The sequence below is a fragment of the Hippocampus guttulatus genome, chromosome 17, assembly GCF_054856545.1.
Source record: "Hippocampus guttulatus isolate MCC_2025c chromosome 17, RoL_Hgut_1.0, whole genome shotgun sequence".
Lineage (NCBI taxonomy): Eukaryota > Metazoa > Chordata > Actinopteri > Syngnathiformes > Syngnathidae > Hippocampus > Hippocampus guttulatus.
In genome coordinates this window covers 4,207,700-4,231,558 of record NC_141277.1, presented here as the reverse complement: position 1 = coordinate 4,231,558, position 23,859 = coordinate 4,207,700, and the positions used below count along the sequence as shown (strand labels likewise).

The 23,859-nt window shown below is 44.7% G+C and overlaps 3 protein-coding genes across 6 annotated transcripts; 1 reads left to right on the top strand and 2 right to left on the bottom strand.

Moving 5' to 3' along the window:
• Positions 1–2,401: 2,401 nt before the first annotated feature.
• Positions 2,402–6,546, bottom strand: stard7 (StAR related lipid transfer domain containing 7). 3 transcript variants are annotated; one of them, XM_086134500.1, is made up of 9 exons: positions 6,466–6,510; positions 5,674–6,092; positions 5,193–5,356; positions 5,062–5,111; positions 4,449–4,559; positions 4,081–4,163; positions 3,833–3,932; positions 3,638–3,722; positions 2,402–3,342 (listed from the first exon to the last, which is right to left on the bottom strand). In XM_086134500.1, the coding sequence occupies exons 2-9, from the start codon at positions 5,904–5,906 to the stop codon at positions 3,161–3,163; spliced, it is 1,008 nt and encodes a 335-aa protein (XP_085990626.1). In that variant the 5' UTR covers positions 5,907–6,092; positions 6,466–6,510; the 3' UTR covers positions 2,402–3,160. The 3 variants fall into 3 exon arrangements, with proteins under 3 accessions (XP_085990626.1, XP_085990624.1, XP_085990625.1); XM_086134498.1 differs by having other exon boundaries at positions 5,674–6,546; XM_086134499.1 differs by having other exon boundaries at positions 4,473–4,559; positions 5,674–6,546.
• A 2,429-nt stretch (positions 6,547–8,975) lies between these two features.
• Positions 8,976–23,801, bottom strand: LOC147191586 (uncharacterized). Its single transcript, XM_086134502.1, has 15 exons — positions 23,661–23,801; positions 23,508–23,558; positions 23,390–23,416; positions 23,004–23,054; positions 22,862–22,897; positions 22,758–22,778; positions 22,640–22,678; positions 21,189–21,224; positions 21,034–21,075; positions 20,916–20,954; positions 20,791–20,841; positions 20,217–20,246; positions 17,208–19,321; positions 13,998–14,154; positions 8,976–9,953 (listed from the first exon to the last, which is right to left on the bottom strand). Exons 1-13 carry the CDS (start codon positions 23,713–23,715, stop codon positions 19,308–19,310), a joined length of 492 nt encoding a protein of 163 aa, XP_085990628.1. The 5' UTR covers positions 23,716–23,801; the 3' UTR covers positions 8,976–9,953; positions 13,998–14,154; positions 17,208–19,307.
• Positions 9,502–18,931, top strand: slc20a1b (solute carrier family 20 member 1b). Of its 2 annotated transcripts, XM_086134492.1 has the most exons (10): positions 9,502–9,850; positions 10,343–10,483; positions 10,939–11,024; positions 11,162–11,258; positions 14,054–14,173; positions 15,458–15,730; positions 15,901–16,465; positions 16,546–16,731; positions 17,228–17,312; positions 17,405–18,931. In XM_086134492.1, exons 1-10 carry the CDS (start codon positions 9,502–9,504, stop codon positions 17,567–17,569), a joined length of 2,067 nt encoding a protein of 688 aa, XP_085990618.1. In that variant the 3' UTR covers positions 17,570–18,931. The 2 variants fall into 2 exon arrangements, with proteins under 2 accessions (XP_085990618.1, XP_085990617.1); XM_086134491.1 differs by having other exon boundaries at positions 17,228–18,931.
• Positions 23,802–23,859: the final 58 nt, after the last annotated feature.

The window sequence follows — 23,859 nt, the reverse complement described above, 5'->3', positions numbered from 1 at the left end:
ACGACATAGTATAGTAAGGCGTTTTTGAGCCGAAAAAAACGACATAGTATAGTAAGGCGTTTTTAGGCCGAAAAAAATGACATAGTATAGTAAGGCGTTTTTAGCTGAAAAAAAACGACAATGTAACGCTTAGCCGAAAGAAACGACCATGATTAATAAAAAAACACAACTCCACTGTTCTTTGTGGTGCTTTGGCTCAGTGGTAGCGTGATGGATTGCCATACCAGAGGTTGAGTGTTTGATCCCTGACATAGTATAGTAAGGCGTTTTTGGCCCGAAAAAAACAACATAGTATAGTAAGGCGTTTTTGAGCCGAAAAAAAACGACATAGTATAGTAAGGCGTTTTTGAGCCGAAAAAAACGACATAGTATAGTAAGGCGTTTTTGGCCCGAAAAAAACGACATAGTATATAGTAAGGCGTTTTTGGCCCAAAAAAAACGACATAGTATATATAGTAAGGCGTTTTTGAGCCGAAAAAAACGACATAGTATAGTAAGGCGTTTTTGAGCCGAAAAAAAACACATAGTATAGTAAGGCGTTTTTGAGCCGAAAAAAAAGACATAGTATAGTAAGGCGTTTTTGAGCCGAAAAAAAAGACATAGTATAGTAAGGCGTTTTTGGCCCGAAAAAAACGACATAGTATAGTAAGGTGTTTTTGAGCCGAAAAAAACGACATAGTATAGTAAGGCGTTTTTGAGTCGAAAAAAACGACATAGTATAGTAAGGCGTTTTTGAGCCGAAAAAAAGGCTTTTTTCGGCTAAAAACGCCTTACAAAACAGTCGGGGTTTTTTCGGCTAAAAACGCCTTACTATACATGGTCGTTTTTTTCGTCCAAAAACGCCTTACTATACATGGTCGGTTTTTTTCGGTCAAAAACGCCTTACTATACATGGTCGTTTTTTTTCGGCTAAAAACGCCTTACTATACATGGTCGTTTTTTTCGGTTAAAAATTTCGTCCAAAAACGCCTTACTATACATGGTCGTTTTTTTTCGGCCAAAAACGCCTTACTATATACATGGTCGTTTTTTCGGCAAAAAATTTCGGCCAAAAACGCCTTACTATACATGGTCGTTTTTTTCGGTCAAAAACACCTTACTATACATGGTCGTTTTTTCGGCTAAAAACGCCTTACTATACGTGGTCGTTTTTTTCGGCTAAAAACGCCTTACTATACATGGTCGTTTTTATTGGCTAAAAATTTCGTCCAAAAACGGCTTACTATACATGGTCGTTTTTTCGGTCAAAAACGCCTTACTATACATGGTCGTTTTGTTCGGCTAAAAACGCCTTACTATATTTTTTTCGGCTAAAAATTTCATCCAAAAACGCCTTACTATATATACATGGTCGTTTTTTTCGGCTAAAAATTTCGTCCAAAAACGCCTTACTATACATGTTCGGGGGTTTTTTCGGGTAAAAACGCCTTACTATACATGGTCGTTTTTTCAGCAAAAATTTCATCCAAAAACGCCTTACTATACATGGTCATTTTGGGGCTAAAAATTTCATCCAAAAACGCCTTTATACATGGTGGGGGTTTTTTCCGGCGAAAAACGCCTTACTATATGGTCGTTTTTGTCGGCTAAAAACACCTTACTATACATGGTCGTTTTTTTTAGACTAAAAACGCCTTACTATACATGGTCGGTCTTTTTTCGGCTAAAAACGCCTTACTATATATACATGGTCGTTTTTTTCGGCTAAAAATATCGTCCAAAAACGCCTTACTATACATGGTCGGTTTTTTTCGGTCAAAAACTCCTTACTATACATGGTCGTTTTTTTTCGGCTAAAAACGGCTTACTATACGTGGTCGTTTTTTTCGGCTAAAAACGCCTTACTATACATGGTCGTTTTTTTCGGTTAAAAATTTCGTCCAAAAACGCCTTACTATACATGGTCGTTTTTTTCGGCCAAAAACGCCTTACTGTACGTGGTTGTTTTTTTCGGCTAAAAACGCCTTACTATATACATGGTCGTTTTTTTCGGTCAAAAACACCTTACTATACATGGTCGTTTTTTTTCCGGCAAAAAAACACCTTACTTTTCATGTTCGTTTTTTTTTTTTCGGCTAAAAAATTCATCCAAAACGCCTTACTATACACGGGTTTTTTTTTGGCTCAAGATAGATGCATAGATGGATCGACGGGAGGATAGATAGACAGATACTTGATAGACAGATAGATAGATGGATAGATATATTGATAAGTGATCGTTGGACTTTGCACACAAGTGGGGAAAATTCTTCACCCAATTTCAAAACGCCACACTGAGGGGTTAGTAAACAACAGGAGGCATCTCTGCGCGCGATATCACACAAACACAGCAATGTCGATGCTACTTGAATTTAAAAAAAAAAAAGCCTCTGAATAATGCAGGTATTTTCCGACCCATTGCCAGGCTGTAAAAACGTTTTATTAATTATTTCAAAGCGGTGCGTTATTTGTACATTCATCACAGGACGAACACAGCAGAACTACGGAGTATTACATGACTTGCGCCTCTCATTTCGTTCCAGAGATGAAGTCATCATGTGGAAAAGCACAGTGTGAAATCTTAGTTCAACTAAAAAAAATTAAGTTGAAATGGGCCAACCTTTTTGTCTTGAAGTTCACTTCCATCCCACCTTTCCTGCTTGTTAAGTGACACGTGAACGAATTGCGGAAGTGCTGTTTTTCCCCCTCAAACAAGGACGATCAAGTACACGTGTTCCATTGGACGTGAGGATTTCCATGGTTGTTTCAAAGACACTGCGCCCCTGCTGCGGAAGGACTGGTTTAGCACGTTTTTAAAGCCCTCTTAGTGTGTGGACGTAGAAGCACGAAAAGCAACACTGAGTTATATGAAGAAGAAGGTTGGGGGGGGGGGGGGTAGACCAGTGTTCTCCCATTGAGGCCTTCATGTATCAGTACAGAAATCTCTACTCTATTGGGAAAAACTGCAAAAAGGATGTCCACTACCATGTCATTAAAGGCCCAGCAACAAATGTTGGGCCAGAGCATCTCATGTCAGAAGGACCACACATCATACACTGGCCAATGTCCCCTTTTTGACACTTCATCTACCCAAAAAAACAAACAAACTTCACACACATGGTGCCCGCAAAGCAGGCATTGGAGGGTTTTATCTGCAAAGTCATCCTAGTGCTCGTCCATGTCAAGCGAAGATCTGGCCGGGACCGCCGGCGTGTTTCTTCTCTGCGCTGAGGCGCTCCTGGTTCTGCTGGCGCCCCACGTTGTCGTTGGACTTGATGACAGCGGCGTAGTCGTGGATGCCTACCTCTAAGTTCTTGGCTTTCAATGCGGCCGTGTGGAGCTTCTCCAGGAAGTCCGGCATGCCTGGCAGTTCATGATAAGACACATTTGTCTTTTTTTTTTTTTTTTTTTTTTATGTGCTAAGCGTCTTATTTCTGGGTTAGAAAAATAGCCACCAAAATAACGACAATTTCACCAAGAATTTAGACCACCATCGTGCCATACGCAATCATAGAGTACACAGTATATTTATACCAATGCCAATAGTTAACTGTGGAAAGCTGAAAATAGCATGACACAGACTCCTTAAGTAGAAAAAGCATTTTTAAATGACACTTTTATACCATCAACACAACAGATGTGAGATAAAGATGCTCACCACTTGACACCATCCAGTTGACACAGTAACGAGGGAAGGCGGTCTGAGGGTCGTCACTGTACGTGAGCAAGTAGTCAAATCCATTCTGTCGACATCGTCAATCGAGAAGTAGTTTAGACAGTTGACTTTGGATTCTGCCACGTGAAAATATCAACGTTTTTAGCAGGACGCAAAATGAGCAGGGTTGACTCGAACCTCGTCGAAGGACTTGTGGGGACGGATGACCATCTTGGATTGATAGGAGTGAACTCTCACATAATCCTGAGACTCAGGAACACCGGGGTGCTGCACGGCTCTAATGGGCGCAGTGACAAAACAATAAATCAATCAAATGGATAGTGCCTTTGAGTGCAGAAAATGCGGTAATAATAATAATGTGGCCTTTATTGTAATTTCCCCATTGCGGGACAAATAAAGGATATCTTTTAGAAATTGTTTCTTACCTAGACACGAGGATCATTAAGTTGCTTTCCAAGTTGACCTCATAGCGTCGGACATACACGTAGTCCCTGGAATACATTGGATACTGTGGAGGAAGAGTTGGCCTCATTTTAAAAAGATATTTGTGGTTTATAATCCGTACAGTGATTTTCAAAATGTAAATGCTCTTTTTTTTTATGTACCGATACTAAAATAGTGTTTTCATAGTTATTGCACCAAAACCTTTTGCATATGAACTTAAAAGTGAAACACAACTGAAGGGTATTTTTTGGCAGGGGTTCTTTCTCGTGCCACGACCACACTGTGCGAGTTACCGAGTGAGGAGATATATTTAGAAAGTAAATAGAGAAGAAGGTGAAGGGGAACTAACGGGAAAGTGAGTAGCCCAGTGTACCACTTCCGAGCCGGTGTTGACGTCCCGGTCCACCACTTCCAGTTTGATGACCAGACTGTCCCACTTCTTCCTGTACTCTGTGTCCAACTTTGGCCAAAGACAAAGCAACGGTCAGTCAAGTGTGGATCTATTTATATTACATAACATACCAACACGATGTTAACATTGCCTTGGTGACAAACAGATTGTGCAAGAGGTGACTCCAAAAATGACATGGCATACATAATATACGGTAGATCGCTGGAATTGCACTGCTCTGGCATATTAAACATGTTTACGAAAACACAACAAACATGCTTTCTGTCTTAAATACTGTCCAATAATAAAGGCATACATTATTAACCCTTTCAGGGATTACTATAGCGGACAGCTCAACATGTTATCAAGTTACAGGGTGCATGAAAGGGTTAAAAAAAATTCAGATTAATGTCAATAAAAAAACTGACTGATAAATTGGGTATCCAAATACTGTTTTGTCCCCTTATCTGTGCTACATTATTGTGCAAACGAGTATGTCTAACACGGACCTCGGGTCAGAGCATTAGGCCATTTCAAACCCGCATGAGATCATACAAAAAGACTTTTGTACCTGCACATTGAAGAACTGCCTTGGTGTGACGTCAGTGTATGAGCCCAACACTGCAATAAAACACAAGAGAAACGAATGTTGACGGCGCAAACGGCACACATGCATCGCGAGCCACTTTAGTCATCGCTGACCTCTGTACTCGTACAGGTGACTGTCGGGGATTGGTCGCTTCCACACGCGGAAGTCCTTCTTCTCCATTACGACTTCCCAGCCGGGCTGCGCTCGACTACTCGCCGCACCTGCGTGTGCGTTGAGACTCTTGATGGCCTCGAGGGCCTGCAGCTCCAGCCCACATCTGCACAAATGTACAAATATTGCAGAATTGCAAAGTTGCGATTTGTACCGCCAATATGCAAACTCAGCAAGGCAGACGAATCTTACAACCCAGATGCAGAATTGATACCTGCTACTTTTATAAACATGACAGTGACACGTTTTGTTTCAAATGTAAACTTGCGCATTTTACTTATTTGTATGTATGCAAATTTGTTCTTTTTTTTTTTAATACCCGAGTTCATACACAATGAAAACAAGTTTTGGTGGGCGATCACGATTTCATCATATGTGACCTAAAGAGTTTCCATTGGTTGTATGTAGTAAAAGCCTCCAAACCTGTACATTTCCTCATCTTGAATCTTCTCATTGTCCCACATGAAGACCCCTGCAAGGGCCGCGATCAGCTTGCCCGGGGAGGGATGCTTGCTCTGGAACCTGCGCCATAAGCTGCCCACCAGGGTCCATCGGGTCCGCTCAGAGTATAAGTTGGAGTACAGCTCGGCGATCCGACACGCACGCCGCAGTCTCTGGCCGGTGACGAAGCCGCAGTGGTCCGCGAATATGGACATCAAACCTTTGCCTCTGTTTCCCGATCTCGTGGCGGTCTCTCCGGCGAGGACGCCCACTCGGTGGAGCGTGGATAGGAGCAGGCCCACAGCTCTGCCCAGCCACTGTGCCGAGCCTCGGCCGTCGTCCTCCTCCAAAACCCGCCGGAACGATCTGACACCCGGAAGCCTGAGTGTCCTAACACTGACCTCGGTGGAGACACGGCGGGGCACAGAGTGAAACATGACTTGCTACGACCGTGGCGCGAGCTCCCAGCACAGGATAAATCCTCCAAAACTAGGCTAGCGCAGTTGCGAGTCAAAGTTTCAACCTATAAGCACGGGGCGATTGTTAACAATAAAAGTATTGGGGCAGATTTAAGGTCGCAAATGTCCATTACATTATCGCTCAGCGAACACGCGACATTTAGCGTCAGCTAACGTTAGCACGACTTTTGCACACTTTAACGAGTTTAGGTTGGTCTGAATTAAACGTGCTACTACCTGCACTTGTACATATTATAAGAGCCTCAATTACAAGGTTAAAATATTCTAAATGTGATAATATCTTAGCGACGCGCACTGTTGCACGTTTGGCATCCTTAGCTCATTTGACCTCCTCTTCCCATCGTCCGGAGACACGCCTACCCGGAAGTTGAAAGACACAACCTTCTAACATGTGTGCTGATTGGACAGGACTAAACAGTAAGGCGATTGTGATTTGTCAAAATGGGAGTTTGTCTGAGTACAAGCATGTGCGTTTGGTCAAATAAAATTTCATTAATTGACTTACTAATAATAACAAAATCCCATACACATAACATTTAATTTTATGGGAAAGACTCCATGCTTTTTTGCGTTCATTAAAGATCGAACATATTTCTTTTCAATTCGGCATTGTTAAGCAGTACATGACAGTCACAATAAACGTTTTTTGTAATTAATGTTTTATTATATTTTGGGCAACATGAGTTGTACAAAAATAAAAAAAAGACATCTTAATGGAAAGCACAGAATGGTTCAATCACAATCATGGACGTCTCGAATCAAATGAATGAACGCGATTAACAGGAGAACATGAATGAATTGATAGTCGGCGAAATCTGTCGGGAGGGAACAGATCATATTTAGCGGCAGGTGGCGTCATTTGTCCAAATCATTTATCTGGCGGTCAAAGTGTGAATACGCATGGAAGTAAAATATATTCTACAGCATGTCATTAGACTATTTAAATAATATTAAAATAAATAGTGAATGGTGCTTGTAACTTAACTTCAAATAGTTTTTTTCCAATGTTTTTTTTTTTAAACTTTTTTTTTCTAGTATCCATCCCAATTGATGAGCGCATTTTTCTAAAAAGAAATGAGCTTGTAAAAAAAAGTTACACCATTTTGAATAATTTGTAAGGTATGAATACATTTTTGGGAAAATAGATCAATGGGCTACACTGAATGTGGTTGCCCATCACTCAACAACTCTTTTCAGAGTTGTTTTTTTTCTGAAGTGCAAAGTGTGAGTACTTTTTTCGAGTAAAGTGCCTGTTTGATTGTGAAAGAAGAGTCCTACTGTCGGCTTGGTGACGGTAGCGTGGTGATGTCGTGTGGAGGGGCGGGACAAGTCAAGGATAAAACTCCCCCCCACCCGCCCGTTCACCGGCAACAGCGAGCTCACACACGCGGTGGGGAAGCCTGGTGAAATCGAGACGGTTCTGAAAAAAAAAAATAGACTGCTGTCTATTCGTGTCAATTTGCGACGCGCACCAAGGCTCTATTTATTTATTTATTTTATTCGCTCGTAAGAGGCCTTCTTCGGTGACCGCATTTTGAATTCTACGCGGTCACTCCCTGGCGCTATCGCAACGTTCCGGTGGGCGCGCGCGCCATCCTAAATAGCTACAAGATATTCTTCAAACGAGATTTGACAACTGGAAGTGCGGTAAGTGTTTTTTTTTTTTGTGGTGGCGATTAAAAGTGCGGAACCTGTTTTTCGCCCCCTTGTCAACGAGTTTATTGTGGGTCTTCGCTAAATGTTAGCATCCGTCGTAGCCTGGCGAATGACTTTGCTGACACGTTAGCTTCAATGAAAACTGTTAGTCCTGCTACTACTACCGGAACGCCGCGTCGACCAAAAAAACCCGAATTTGTTTGTTGTTTGACCACTACAGAGGTAGCCAAGATACCATTCGGAGGAATGTTTAAATCGAGTTGTACGTATTACTCATTTTTACGACACAATGAAAGTGGTCGTTGGGCTACGAGCAGTAGTGGCCATCTGTCCGGCACTTCGCAGGTCCTGAATGCGGCTCGGGCCTATTTAGCGACAGCCACTTCCGTATGTCTATATATATATTTAATTACGCGGTATTGCGCAGAAATGCAAATAATCAAGACTGTGACAATTTACATAACGTGTGTGTAGAGGTTGGAGATTAAACGGCCTCAAGTGTTGAGCCGGTGCGGTGAAGATGGCGAGGGCTTATGAATGGAAGACGACACGTGAGCGTGATTTAAAAAAAAAAGCCTCGGTCCATACTCTCCCTTTTCACCGGCCACACGCAAAGCCGTCGGTTTAGTTGAACGCCCCGAGTCGACTAGGGTGGGATTGTGAGCTTTATATATGTATATACACACTTAAAAAGCCGGTTTGTGCGGCGCCTTGAAGCGAAAATGGCCACCCTGCGGCACTTTGCATGTCTTCGGGACCGTCTAAAACGCAGGCAGTAAAAAATAAACAAAAAAAGCTTAATGTGGCATAATCGACGGCCAAACGTGATCTAACATGTACACGTGTACATCTCTGCTAAATGGCCATGAAATCCAAAATATGTGGGCGATTGCGTTGATATTTACAAAGGTGAACGTGGGGAGAGATGAACATGCGCATGTGAAATTTTGGTGGCGAGCGGAAGTAGTTTTTTAACATTTAGACATCTTTAAGCTTTTTATACACGCACACGAAGAGTTTTAAACTGCTCCGTGTTAAAGTGAGCACATATTTGAAAAAAACGTTACAACACACAACCATTACCACACACACACAAAAACTGTAATATTGAGTTCCTCTCAGTCCACCCACAAAGGTATTTCGGGGGAGTTTAGTTGAACACAAAGCTATTTATTCAGGTATTTGAATTACAAGAGATGGATACGGGTTAATTGTACGTTCTATCATCCAGTGGAAGAGTATTTAATTGTTCTGCCTGTCACTATACATCAATTGCATCGATGGATGAACAACAACAACAATGCCGTATGTGTCGCGAATGCTTTGGGCCAATTAAGGGTAATTTCCGATGTTATACCCCATCTTTCAATGGGACACTAGTTAGGAATTGCGGATCTAAAGCAAATTTCTCTGTTCTTTCAGGATGTTCCCTGCTCATCTGCTACTCTTACAGTTGCACAATGGCCACCTCGTCACACCGCGCACGAGCTCAGACCCAAAGAAACTGCTGCCTGTTTAGTATAATTATAGGATAGCAATAAGCCCCATAAATAGGCACTCTATACCTCTCCTTTCTTGCCTGTCCCAGTAAAACTGGTGGACCTTCAAGAAAAAATATTTATTTCTTCATACCTCTAATAATTACTGTTTGCTTATTATAGCATTTAAAAAAACAATGGTTTCGACAACGGCAACCGTGACTGCGATGGTGGTAGCCACTACGGTAGCGACGCATGGCCCCCTGACGGGTTACCTATGGCTGCTGATCATCGGCTTCATCATCGCTTTCATCTTGGCCTTCTCTGTGGGCGCCAATGATGTCGCCAACTCATTTGGCACCGCGGTGGGCTCTGGCGTGGTCACCCTAAAACAAGCTTGCATCCTGGCCACCATCTTTGAGACGCTGGGCTCGGTGCTCCTCGGCGCAAAGGTCAGCGAAACCATCCGCAAGGGCATCATCGACGTGGGCATGTACAACGGTTCCGAGCAGGTGTTGATGGCCGGATCCATCAGTGCCATGTTTGGTGAGTATGTGCACCTCGTCTTTGATGAAACAAAGGCTCACTGAACCGTGTCAACAAAGTGCAGATTGGCTCCCTTGGATTATGCAAGCTGCCGGCAAACCACCTGGAAATAAACATCATAAAATGTTACCATCACTGTTAACATAATATAGCCACAGATTCTTTTTTTTTTTTTTTTGTCTGACCTTGTATGCTCAAAACATTACACACAAAGTGCTCCCTAAAATAATTGGCTTTCCACGTACCTCAATAATGACCAACATTAAAATGAAGAAGCTTAGTAGATGGTGTTTATAATAAACGTGGCAGTTTTTTTTTCTTCCAAAAAGTGTATTTAATGTTATTGTCAGCCACTCTGTTATGGACCGTTTGAACGTTTACACTGCATTCAAATACAGCAAAAATGCACTTCAAAGTTAAATATAACTGAACTTAGCAAATGTTCTTTCGTGGATATAAAAAAAAAATAAAAGCTGTCTCAATTGTCTTCAGGTTCTGCCGTGTGGCAGCTGGCTGCTTCATTCCTCAAGCTGCCCATCTCCGGAACACACTGCATCGTCGGCGCTACCATCGGCTTCTCGTTAGTAGCCCGAGGCCAGCAGGGAGTCAGGTGGCTCCAGCTTCTCCGTATCGGTAAGTCACGCGTGACTCACGAGCAAGCTTTTCGAGAGCGTCGGTGTGACTTCGAATGGCTTCTGGCTGCTTTGTTAGGATAATAGGCTACTGTAACTGGGCGTTTTTGGTGTCGAACCTGACCGTTACGGCTCTCACGCACGGCAGGAGTTGTCGCCAAATCCTTATTGTGTCCATCCAAAGACGGTTTTAAGCCCATCCCCTCCACACAGACGCCGCGGGGTCTAATTACTAATGCTGGCGGTAACTGTCGTAACCGGAGATACTGAGCAAGCGTTTCCTGTTTGTAACCTGATGGGCGGCAGTTGCTTCCTAACAAGTTGAGCCACTGAATCGCTCCAGATTCCGATGGGGAAGAATGGATTGAAAGGACACATTGTTGCCAAACATGTAGAGACTTTGTTTTTGATATATTGCGACTGAGGTTCTAACTGGCCCGTTTGGTTTATTTGCAGTTGGGTCTTGGTTTCTGAGTCCCCTTCTGTCCGGTATAACGTCTGCTGTGGTTTTCTACTTTGTGCGCGTGTTCATCTTGCACAAGGTAAGTTTTTAAAATGAGATCCCGGCGTGATGTAGGAATGAAGTTTTGTTTTTGTTTTTTTTCCCTGGACGTGATTGAACTGCAACCGCAAGCGGCTGGTTGTGGTTTTCCTAAATGCGATTTTTCTCTCCTGGCAGAAAGACCCGGTGCCGAATGGGTTGAAGGCCCTGCCTGTGTTTTACGCCATAACCATGGGAATCAACCTGTTCTCCATCATGTTCACTGGGGCTCCGAGTGAGTGTCACCGTCTCGTTGACATTTCTCTCCGTGTTTGTCCTTAGACGCAGCTTAAAATAACCCCCCGCCCCCCTTCACGCAGACTGCGGGGTGCCCACGCATATTCCAGACTCCACCAGCCTGTTGATCCTTATAAATGTGTTTATTTGAAATTTAATTTTTTTTCCCCCCGGGGCTTTCTCGGTTGCCAATGGTCTGAAGCGGGGTCGTGGGCGGAATGAAAATGTTAAAAGCGGAGCGCAGCGGGCAGATGGAAATAAGAATTCACTTAGCCTTGACGTCACTGTCTGTGGCCTTTCGGACACGAAGAGGAAAAGAGAAGTAACGAGGCTGTTGTCATTGCTTCTATTTGTACCGGCGCTTGTAGTCTACGAGTTGATACGTCACCGTCTCTGAATACATGTTGCCCCTTTTGAACGTCAAGAAACACGTTGATTAAACGAGCAACTTTTGCTCCTTTTGTGTTCTTCTCTCTGCAGGGCCTAACAAGATGTTAGCTGGCCTGGGCCATTAAATGGTGGCTACAGGCCAGAGTAGGACCAGATATGGTGCGCTGATGTGCACGTACACATCAGCGCACTGAGAGGCGATCACTTGTGGGTTCCGTCGTAACCCACGAGCCTGCTTAGCCAGGCGCATTCTGTACAATTGTCCTTGTACTTGGGTTTAAAAAAAAAAGGTGGGCGAATGCATTTTAGACACATCAACAAATGCCTATTGCATCGTCGGTCAGACATTTTGCCACTTGGCGAGGAAGCGGCGATTGTATATTGAAGCGGGCAGCAGTTGTGTTCTCCACTAGTGGTTGTAAGCCAAGGAAGGATAGTACACTTTGGTTTCCTGTGATAGGACTCGGGGGGCGTCTTCAGATGGTATCGGAGTGGTGCCGTAGGATACCAAACATGCCGGATCACATTCCAGCACTTAATATACACACGCCAGTGGCACAGACCAAGTCAGCAAAGCTGTCGCAGGGCATGGCGGAAGAAACTGGGAGGGGGGCGGGGGGGTCAGCTGTCCATAAGTAAGCTCAAGGAGGACTTCACTAAATATATCTCGAGGCCTTGTTCATGAACGAGAACTCTACCCCGCAAACAAACTCATTTCGATTGACGGCGCAAACGGCGGTCAACAAATCCTCTTGTTTGCACGCCAGACAGAGCCGAGTGCGTGTCTGGGTCAGTGTCATTGTGAGGGGACAATTTGACCCTCGCGCCAGCCTCCATTGGTTGGGGGAGCTCAATGTGTTGAGCTGAACAGGGATTTTTCTGCCTGAGGTACTCTGGAAAAACAAACGCCCCTCTGCGTTTGGTGCTGTGGTGACACTGGGCAGCAACAGAATTTTTTTTTTTTTCGTCCAGTTCCTAGAACCAGATCATCAACTTCCCCTTAAGCTATTTGATTTTATGTAATTGGTGTATTTATTTTTGAGGCTCTAATATTGAACTCAAAACACCCCCCCCCTCCCCCCGCGCTAAAGCGGCAAACAATCGGTCAAGTCACCCACGCGTCGGTGAATTATCACTCTCGCTGTCACTTGTGTAATTAAAGTTGGTGGCTGACTGAAAGGGGGGGGGGTGGAGAGAAACACTCCATGCAATTGGGCAACGTGGCCCACAGTGTGCGGAGGTTTTCGGGGATGGGTGTGGAACGCCACTGTGGTCAAAATTCCATTTCCTGCACAGTCCCGTCAATTCCACCTAATGGCTGCAGTCGGACTGTTTTGCCGGATGCCTGCAAATGAGTCACGATGACACACACGCAGGCGTGAAGAACGTCTAGCCCCCAAACCCACTTTATTTTTCAAGACAGCTATTTGCGAACATGTCATGAGCCGCGTTAAGGGCGGCGAGCTCAGCTGTCGGCCGAGCCGTACCCCTCTGGTTAGTCTCCTCGGGCCACGCCCCCCCCCGAAGGGCGCGTGGCTCGCTTACATAACTGAATAAACAGCAGCGAGGTGCTTCTGCGGTCTCATGCTGCGACGTGACCGGCGCAGAGATCCACTGCGGACTCTGCCCTCAAACGCTTTATCGCTTGACCTCGCTCTATTTCTGTTTGCTTTTCTTGTGCTAAGCTTTTTTTTTTTTTTCTTTAAATCCACCAATAAGGTCTTTTTTTTGGAGGTTGAAGTCATTACTTTGTGCCCGCGCGCTGCACCAGCCCTTGCTGCAGCGTTGGCATCAAAGTGCTCTTCTTGCTCCGACTCCCCCTTCCTTCTCACTCCCTGTGCAAATGTCACCTTTGAAGGAACTCCTCAGCACTCTGCTCTTCTTAGGCCTCATGCTAACGTTGTTGATCTTTTTTTTTTAAGATGTTACATAAGTGTTCACATCAAGGGGGTACGCGTGTTGGACTCCAGCGACAGAACGCTGCCAATGGGTTAATATTGACATACAGAGCACGGCGAGGGCACGTGGCGACGTGTCAATGCGACACCGCCGCGGCTCAGATCGGAATCGTTCCGTATCGACGACGCATTATGTGATGATAAACACGCTAGTGGATGCGCACGCTAATTGAGTGAACAGTTTTTGGAGCGCTTATCTTTATGACGTTCACGGAGGAGATTGTGCCTAGCCAAGTGGTGCCTGCCCCGAACGTAAATGGCGTCACATATCGCCTCGAGTGTCCACTACAGAATGCAGTCAGGTGGCCATCCCTGTTGAACGTCACACCAACAAACGTGCGAGCTGCCCACAAAGGAAGGTGGCGCCCGCTGCCCGTTTAAAAACTTGCCTTTTTTTTTTCCTCCTCCATTTTGTGCGTCTCGTGTGCGCCCGGTGGTCCTCCAGTGCTGGGGTTCCACAACCTCCCCTGGTGGGGCATCCTGCTCATCTCGCTGGGCTGCGCGCTGCTGACGGCCGTGGCGGTGTGGTTCGTCGTGTGCCCGCGCCTGAAGAAGAAGATTGAGCGTAAGTGGAAGTCGCCCGCCCTGTCTGCCGAATCACGAAAATGGTTTCCTCGCTGACCCCGGCGTTGAAAGCTCTTAGCTGGTTCAAGCGATAGCCACTGGGACAGTTTACTTTTTCATCGCGTTACTGTTTTTTCATGTCAACTGCGAGGCGGGTGGAGATCGTACTGATCTAACGTGTCTTTAAAAAAACCAAATGTTGTTGACTGTTCAAGTGTTGACACCACATTTGTAATGCGCGTTTGTGACCGACCGACTGCCAGGCCACAGCCGGTTTTGGATGACACGTGGCGGCCGCATGCATAGTTCAACAACACACGCGGAATAGTGGCAGGCTGCATCCACACACAGACTGGCAGCTCCCGGGTTTCATCTGACCTACTACTTGTCCACAATCTTGTAATATTTTTTTTTGCATCGCACCAATTTTCTTTTTTAAATTTAGCTCATTAACTCATTCAGTACCAGCCAATTCTAGACTAACAATACAATACATGCTGATTTATATAGTGCAGCGGCAGCTGTAACAAAGCGCTTAACAAATCAGTTAACAAAGTAAAATAATAATAAACGCATAACATAAAACACAGACACTTTTCCGTCACGCGCTTTGTGTTTGAGATGAAAGAGGACAGAATCAAAGTGTCCTTTAACCAGTGGATCACAGACGTCATGCTCAAAATGCGCACACGTCGGCTACAAGCCAAGTTTCAAAGTCAACAAGAAGCTGTAGCATCCAAGTCTGGAAAGACGTTTAAAAACGTCTTTGGGAGTGAATGAGTTAAATGGAATTGATTTATTGTATTATTAAAAATATTGGTATAATAATCTCTTGTAGAAATTACTGAAGTTTTTGGAATGACTTAATTGAATTACTCAATAAGTAGCTTCTATTCCTTTTTGTATTGACATTCAAGTGCTTAATAACAGAACATATTTTATACACACGCACCTCCAATACGAATGACCTCGCCTCGCGGATTCATCAAAGACGGAAAAAAATAAACATGTTGCCCTTGAGCACATTTTCTCCACTCTCGCCATACCGTATCGCGCTATCCGCCAATGTCATGTGAGACACAAGACGGCTTTCAGAAGGGAAGCTGGAAGCGGTAGTGTAAATACACATCTGGTCATCTGATCCTTGAACAGTTTACAGTCCCCCCCCCCTCCCCCCTCACATGGTTATGTACTAATGTGAAAGGAACCCGACGCCTCGCTGAGTTGTGGATGTTTGGACGAGTCCCAAGCAAGGTCTCACTCCCAACTCTCCTCCCCTTACTAGGCGATATCAAGTCTTCCAGCCCCTCTGAGAGCCCCCTCATGCGGAAGACCGAGCTGAGGGAGCCCCACTGTCCCATCCTCAAACACACTGACAAGGAGGCATCGCCGCCAGCCGCCGATCAAAGCCCCGCGGCCCCGCCCCCTACCGAGGAGCGCCGCGTGGCGTTCGACATCGGCGACGGCGACGAGGGAGACGCCGTCAAAGAGCGCAAGGTGGCCTTTGACGTGGGGGAGTCAGACGAAACTGAGACGGAGTGTAACAATGCAAATGGTGGTAAGTGGAGGGTTTTTTTGTTGGGGGGGGGGTTAGTGGGACTTCAAAGACCCTGGAGAACTGTAAAAATATGCTTCAAAAGTCAGACTAAAAGGGGCGCACAAAACTTTACACGAAACCCCGCCCCCAAATGAATGTCTCAGAGTGGACCTTTGTGTCTTGCGCTCCAGTCCCCAAGCAGCACAGCAACGGTTCTGCCACTGGACCGCATCAGGTCCAGTTCAACAACCAGCCGGCACAGGTCCCGAGCAACGGCTACAGTCAGTACCACACGGTCCACAAGGACTCGGGCCTCTACAAAGACCTGCTGCACAAGCTCCACCTGGCCAAGGTGGGCGACTGCATGGGCGAGAGCGGCGACCGGCCCATCCGCCGCAACAACAGCTACACGTCCTACACCATGGCCATCATCGGCATGCACGCCGACTTCAAGCACAAGGACGGCGACGGCCAGGATGGGGAAAAGGCCCCAGTGCAGGGCCAGGACAGGAAGCGCATCCGCATGGACAGCTACACCAGCTACTGCAACGCCGTGGCCGAGCACGCCGCGCCCGAAAGCCTCGGTGAGGACGACGTGGCGCTGGAGATGGGCAAGGAGGACGCGGGCAGCACCCAGAGCTCCCTGGACGAGGACGGACTGGACGCGGACAAACCCGAAGTGTCCACGCTCTTTCAGTTCCTCCAAATTCTCACCGCCTGCTTCGGGTCCTTCGCGCACGGAGGGAACGACGTCAGGTACGGCATCGGTTTGTCGCGGGGTTGACGCGTTGCATCGAAGACGCCGGTGCTGACTTTTCCCATTTGGGGTCGTGCAGCAACGCTATCGGACCATTGGTGGCGCTTTGGCTGGTTTACATCACCGGCGACGTGATGTCCACTAAAGCCACGCCCACGTGGCTGCTGCTCTACGGGGGTCTGGGCATCTGCATTGGCCTGTGGGTCTGGGGCCGCAGAGTGATCCAGACTATGGGCCGGGACCTCACTCCCATCACCCCCTCAAGGTAACCTCCGCCTCCCTTCTACCAACATGAGACATCGGGGGGGGGGGGGGGTTACAGTACCTTCTCTAGTCTGGAGGATTGCATTTATCCAAAGTCCAAAAAAATGGTAGTTGTGCAATGTCACTTTGACTATTTCCGACAAAAGTTGATTGATTCATCAATATATTTTTTCTATTAATTTGCCTAGGTTGAGCTTAATAATTTTTTTAAAATGTCAATCATTTAAACTAAATTATTAAAAAAAGGTGATACATCTCAGTCTTGAAAAAATAATTGGTTGGCTGTCATTGAAAATGGGAATTTCAACAATATGAATAATTGTGCATATAACAATTGATGAAATTCAGTAAAGTGAATGGATAGGACAAAAATCTATATATTTTTTTCCTTGAACATTTCCCCACCCCGTGTGGCCTCCATATCCCCTATTGAACGGAATGTTAGGACACGCATCTAAAAGGCCTCGTTTTGTTTACCTCTTCCCTCGCGTCCACAGCGGTTTCACCATCGAGTTGGCCTCGGCTCTGACCGTGGTGGTGGCGTCCAACATCGGCCTGCCCGTCTCCACCACCCACTGCAAGGTAGGCTGCGCTCCCGCTGGATGTCGTCAAGTGTGGTCGGCTCCAGTCAACAGGAAGTCGGCTAGACTCAAGGGGAATTTTTCTTGTGTCAGGTGGGCTCTGTGGTCGCCGTGGGCTGGCTGCGCTCCAGGAAGGCGGTGGACTGGCGTCTCTTTCGCAACATTTTCATGGCCTGGTTCGTCACCGTGCCCATCTCGGGCCTGATCAGCGCCGCAATCATGGCCATCTTCATCTACGCCTTCAACGGCACCCTGTGAGCATTCGGTCCCCTGCCGGGAAGAAGAGGAAAAAAACGACGACCGCTCCGGCGCCCACCGGAGGTATACAAGGTTCATATATCGCTTACCTCAAGCCAACGGAAAAGGATGAAAAAAAACCCAACTCTGTTTAACGGGACTTGTGGTAGAGGCCTTTTGGTTCATGGCTGCATCATGTAACAGACCATAATATGTTGCTTGATTCCAGCTGAGCCTCCCATTGAGAGGAAACTCTAGCATTTTTGTTCTCACCCGCTTTTTCATATCTTATTCTGTCAAAGGCAACAACTCGATTTTCTCATACTTTTTTTTTGTACTTTGCAGTTCTGTTTTAACTGTTAAAAAAAGTTAGGAAAAGAACAATTAAAATGCAGTATTAGACTTGCAGATGTAAGTTTTCTGTTTCAACAATGAGCTGGAGGTTGGCATCGCCGCAAAAGCAGAAAAGCGCGTCACTGTTGCGTGAGCGTGATTCAATCCGACTTATTTTTGATCAGGCTTCAGGCATACTTGGAAAAGCGAGACTGATGTATTCATGACATTACGTACAATTAAAAATCCCAGTTGAGGGGCTGCTAATCACCGAGAAACATTTGATTCATCATATCGGTAACGATAGACCGGAGCGAAAAGCAAATCGTGCATCAAAGCCGCGAGGGTGTCCACGAAGAAACACTTTGAACGACACTCTTCACTTTTCATTTACGCTCAAACCCGAGGAAGGTCAAGTACGAAAAATGTTGAAACATATGACGCAACCTAACAATTCCCGCTTTGTGTTCTAGGCGACAAAGCAAACGGTTCGTGTGACTTGGACCGTTTTTCTTGCGCGTGTGACCATGTTCAATGTTAAGAATATGCCGCGAGCCAATAAAAAGCGAGGTGCGGAAAGTAATTGGGTCACTTTGCCGAATAAACGCGCTTTGGGAAACATCGTGCAGCTATTGAAACACTGAACAATATCGTTACTTGAATTGGATGTCAAAGAAGAATGTAGTTTTAGCTTGATGAGATCAATCTTTTGTTACATTTACTCGCGGGTGTCCAACTGCTGGTTTAACCCCCACCCTTTCTCTACCGCAATCGAATAATGTGTGGTGGATTTGAGGACAGATGTGTTGCATTCCACTGGTAATTTGCGTTTTGATCATTCTGCCCGTAAACTTTAAATGCATTTCACACCTGTACATGCTCTAGTTGCCTTAAAGTGTTTCATTTGCTCTTTAGGTACCAAAGATTTTTTTTCTTTTTTTTTTTTTTAAAATACATATGAACACACTGAGCCACAATAGGGATGATAAAAAAAATCTAATTGAAGAAGCAATGATGTGTCTACGTTGTTCAATAAAAGCTGAGTTCTAACTGTGGATTTTTTTTTTTACACCTTAGATGGATTAGAAATCGGAAAATTACAGCACAGCGATCAAGTGGTGAGCACGGTTCCGGGTTTGAATCTAAGCCCAAGAACGTGTATACAGTACTTACCAGAAATGAACAGCTAATTGGCCTAAATGTGTATAATGACATGTCCAACTTAAAATATTTACAAAAATTCCCCAGTCAAACTTCACACGGTTTCTGGAACTTGTAATGAAGTTGTCCGTAAATTGCCGTGTCCCTTTTACAAAGCCGAGAAGACACTATAGTGTTTTGAGTTTTTTTTTTTTTTAATTAGTATTTAATTGGGTTGGCGTTGCCCCGTTGTAAAATTGCTCCCATCCAAATGGGGTGCATGCTCTCACTGGAGTTCTTCTATTAGGTGGGAAAAGAGCACACACACACACAAAAAAAAAGGGAACCGACCATTATTACGATGACTCACATTCAGCTTCCTGTAGACTCACAACTCACTCGGCAGGTTTTATTCAAACAGGTGCACTAACGTGTTGACTAGTTGTCTCTGCCGGCTTCAACAACGCCATTCATTCACTAAACACTGCGTAAAGTAGCACAAGCAAAAATAGATGCAGGCTAAATCCAGAACAATAAGGAGCGGGGTGGCCTTCAAAAAAAAGAACTGTCCTGATTTGTGCCCTACATTTCCAAGCCTGTCCAAAGATCTGCAGCATTCCCACTTGTTTTTGGCACTTTTCAGTCAGCAAATTGTTTAAAAAAAAAAGATGAATACCCACAAGTGTGGTATGTGTAAATGTTCAGGTCTCAGCCAAGGTCTATAAAAGGCTTTGGACTATTTTCAGCTGACCCAGACTGGCTGTGTCCAGTTTGTCCCAAAATGTGCTGCATTGCATAAGCTCACATTCTCTCTCGGACAGACAGGCACGTTTACTGCATGCACGCGTGCACAAAGGCTACGTTGATACGTCGGGATGGGTCAACGGGACAGGCCGCGATTGCACAGTGAGATGATTCAACCGTTATTTAAATTTAAAAAAAAAGGCCAGAGCATACGCATTCCTTGGCTTTGCACCTGCAACTCTTCTAAAGCTAAGCTACGTGTTCAATTTATTTCGATTTTTGCAATAGTATTGGTAACGAGGTACTTTATGCAGATTTAGTGTCGGATTTTGACATCAGGACAACACTTGGTGGGAATTTTTTTAATTTGGGGAAAGTTTGACATTTGAAATAAACTATTTTACAAACACACTTAACATGATATAGACACTGTGTGTGTGTGTGTGTATACCTTGTTCCTTGGTTGAATCCTTGCCGTCTTCTGCACAAATATGAGGGGGGAAAAGGCCACAATATTAGGTACACCTCCACAAGCGGTGGGTCGTCATGGTGTTTTGACTCAAATCGTGTGCGCGTGGTTTTTGATGACGGGGGACAAAAATGTCAAAAATTCTTACACTGGATGACAACGCGGGTATTTTGTTTTGTTTGATAGCGTGGCGTCACGTCTTGCGTTACGCCGTTTTGTGTTATGTAATAGAGTGTAGTATCAGGTCATGCCGTGCCGTAGTGTGAAGTGTGGTGTTGTATTGCGCTACAGAACTTTATGTGTCAGATTACATCGCGTTATTTTGTATGCCGTGTTTTTTGTACTTATTCGTGCGCCATATGATGTTATGTTATGGTACGTCATGTTTTGTGTGCTGCGCCACGTTGCGTAGGCATGGTGTCGAACGGATGTTTTGTACTTGCACGTGTGGGCTGGCTTCGCGTTGTAATGGGAGAGCTCTCGCGCGAATACAACTGACAGTGTGTGACGATTGAATTCTATTGGCGGTGTGCCAACATTTTCTTGGCACTTTCACCTCGCTTATCTGAAGTGCCCTCTGGCCGCGCGGGTGTAGGCTGCCGTTGCTCTGAAGGGCGACAACAATGACATGACATCATTTCTAAGGACCGTTTATACTCGAGTCGAGTGTGCGCTTCCCACCATCTGCCGCCATCTCCTCCGAGGGTCGACAGTTCGCACCTGCGCCGAGACACAACAAGGTCATGTCGTATTTCACACCCGTGCTCGACTTCGGCGCCACCTACAGGGCCCCTCTTACCCTTCTCGGCAGCTGCCGCGTCAGAAGAGCTTCGTCCTCCCACTGCAGATGGAACAGGGGAGGTGGGGGCGGGGGGGGGGGGGGGAAATTAGGGTGCTGTTATGTAATGAGGACTTAATGTGTGTGCGTAGCATCCCGGCACGTGTTGCACTCACCTGCTGCGTCGCTCAAAGTCTCACCTCGCACCTCCCCTGTGGAAATAAACGCACGGGGACACTCAGTGGAATCGTACGGGCGCTTATAAAAATTGTTGCCGTGCCGTTGTCAGAGACGATGCTGCCGACTGTTTTCGCCGCTTTTCTTGACCTTGTTTGTTTGTTTGTTTGTTTATTGAACATAAAACATATATACAGTAATAATTTGACAGAAAATAAGGTAGATAAAAAAAGTAAAAAGAAAGAAATCAATCTTCATTCAACACAGTTATTATGTTCAAGGGAGAAGGAAGAAGTAAAAAACTTATCTAGTCCTACCCCGTTATGTGTTTATATCTAATAAATCATTTTTATATCAATCAGAAAAGTAAGAAGAAAGAAGTCTCCATTAAGGCTCATACTTTACCCTTAACCGTGATATTTTTACAACTTTTGGTTTGTATCGGGATTATATACTTCCACACCCTGACACTCTTGTGTCAATTTTCTCTTGTATTCATAATGGATATTTATATACCTTTCTCTATTTATCAACTTAGTTCTGATTTCTCATTATATTTAATGTTTTGAATTTATCAATTTAACTCTGATTGATGTAGGTTGTTTGTACTATTTTTTTGAAGTTGTTCTTGAACTCAGCAAGCGATTTACTCATTTTCAGGTCCGTTTCGAGATTATTCCACAGATTAACACCTTTGATAGATACACTTCTTTGCTTGATGTTTGTTCTTGTTTTGAGTTTTTTGAATAAGTTGGTACCTCTTAAATCATAGCTGCTTTCTCGAATTTCGAAAAACATCTGAATGTTTTGGCAGAGCAGGTTATTGTGTGCTTTGTACATTAATTGGGCGATTTTAAAGTCAACCAGGTCATAAAATTTCATCGTATTTAATTTGATAAATAGTGGATTTGTGGGTTCCGTATATTTTGATCTATTAATAATTGGAATTGCTTTTTTTTGTAGGTTGAGAATAGGGAGTGTGTTTGTTTTGCAGGCATTTCCCCATATTTCCACACAGTAGGTCATATATGGTAATAATAAATAAGTGTATAATGTGTACAAAGATCTCTTATTTAGCACTTCCTTGGTTTTGTAGAGGATCCCTACGGTTTTGGCTTCCTACCTTCACATTATAGTAGCTTGTATTTATTATTATTCATACATAAGTCGCCTAGTCACGGCGCTGCAGCTGCGGTGAAAGCCGCAAAATAGATAAAAGACGGATTGTATTGTGGCTTCTGGAAACAAACGTCTCTTTCATGGTACAACTGCCGTTCACATCTGCGGAAAGACTTCTTATTGATGCACGTAGAATTGTTTTGCTTCATACCGTGCTGCCTATTTGTATAGAATTGCCATTCTCGCCTGCGTATGTTCTTGCCGTAGAGACGGTGGCGATTTATGTACGATTCACATGCGCAGTACACGATTATTTTGGAGCTGCACTTGCCTGCCGCATCACGGACTGAATCCTCACGATGCACTTCCACTGCGGAAACATCATCGGTGACACTTATTAGACATACGCACACTACTTATTAGTCACGTGCTAATATTCGAATAGATACCAGATTCATCCGTAGCCGCCTCTGTTCGGAGAGTTAACACAAAGCACGACGTTATGACACAAACCCGGACGAGCCCGTCAAGCGACGTTGGCGGCTGCACTTACCGAGGTAGAGCTCGTCTTCACCTTGCTTCTCTGTAACTAGAAGACAGACGCCGCTTGAATTCGACAAAGTCACAGGGCAGTACATGTTTATGTTACAATAATAATAATAATAATAATGAATCCGATTTTTCTAGAATCGTACTGTTCAACTGAACGGCGTCGTTTTTCTGAGCAGCCTCAAACTCCAGCTGATCTGAACACACGCACAGAGAAAAATAAGACATTAACACCCGATATTTTGCTTTATATGTGCGTTAGCGTTATTATAATTAGCAATGCAGTTATGAAGACCACAAGGCATAATGTCATTGTTGTATATTTGCTGCAATAACTTCAAGTATTTTACAACAGGGACAACAGATTAATGTTGCACTTCAGATTATATCACTGTGTACTATTTTTTTGAAAAATGGTTATTATTGAAAACATCATCATCCTGTGGCACATTTGACAATAGAAGCAGCAAATGAAGGGCTATAAATAAAAAAAGGCAACTCACTGACATGTCAAATATGAAATGTACGTCACCTATTTTCCGCAGTTCTGTCAGCGCATCTGCAAAAAAAAAAAAAAAAAGGTCAACATGTGTTCAACTTCATTACAATCAGCCTCGATTTTTTTTTTTTAAATCATCATACCAACTCACCGTCATGACCCCTTCGGGCCTCCTCAGCAGATCGCAGCGAAGCCGAGAAAGCTACAAGGCAAACGCAAAAGACGTGAACGCAATTCAAATACAAAGTGCCCAACCGGTGATCCAAGCTTGTGAAATTCCCGTGAAAGGTTGGCGGCGTCTTACCGGACTGCAAAGATGCCACAGCAAGGACGGCAAGAAGTGGCATCGGAAATCTCATCTTTGCTGTTTCCGCTCGTATGTGTTGACAAACAGCATCGACGCTCTTATATGTCCTCTTGAGGGCCCGTCACATGTCCCGCTTGGATTCTGGTACCATTGTTTTCCCCCCCGCCCGGACCCCCCCTCACTACCTGAGTCACAT

Excerpts from the sequence above, each read along its gene's own strand:
- slc20a1b (XM_086134491.1), top strand. The coding sequence starts at position 9,502 with ATGGTTTCGACAACGGCAACCGTGACTGCGATGGTGGTAGCCACTACG. Across the intron at positions 11,259-14,053 it reads CATGTTCACTGGGGCTCCGA|TGCTGGGGTTCCACAACCTC; the intron begins GTGAGTGTCACC and ends GTGGTCCTCCAG. Across the intron at positions 16,466-16,545 it reads CACGGAGGGAACGACGTCAG|CAACGCTATCGGACCATTGG; the intron begins GTACGGCATCGG and ends GGGGTCGTGCAG.
- LOC147191586 (XM_086134502.1), bottom strand. The coding sequence starts at position 23,715 with ATGAGATTTCCGATGCCACTTCTTGCCGTCCTTGCTGTGGCATCTTTG. Across the intron at positions 22,679-22,757 it reads GGCGGCTACGGATGAATCTG|TGGAAGTGCATCGTGAGGAT; the intron begins GTATCTATTCGA and ends ATGTTTCCGCAG. Across the intron at positions 20,842-20,915 it reads GGAGGAGATGGCGGCAGATG|AGCAACGGCAGCCTACACCC; the intron begins GTGGGAAGCGCA and ends GTCGCCCTTCAG.
- stard7 (XM_086134498.1), bottom strand. The coding sequence starts at position 6,128 with ATGTTTCACTCTGTGCCCCGCCGTGTCTCCACCGAGGTCAGTGTTAGG. Across the intron at positions 4,164-4,448 it reads ACTGGGCTACTCACTTTCCC|TATCCAATGTATTCCAGGGA; the intron begins GTTAGTTCCCCT and ends CTTCCTCCACAG. Across the intron at positions 3,723-3,832 it reads CCCACAAGTCCTTCGACGAG|AATGGATTTGACTACTTGCT; the intron begins GTTCGAGTCAAC and ends CGATGTCGACAG.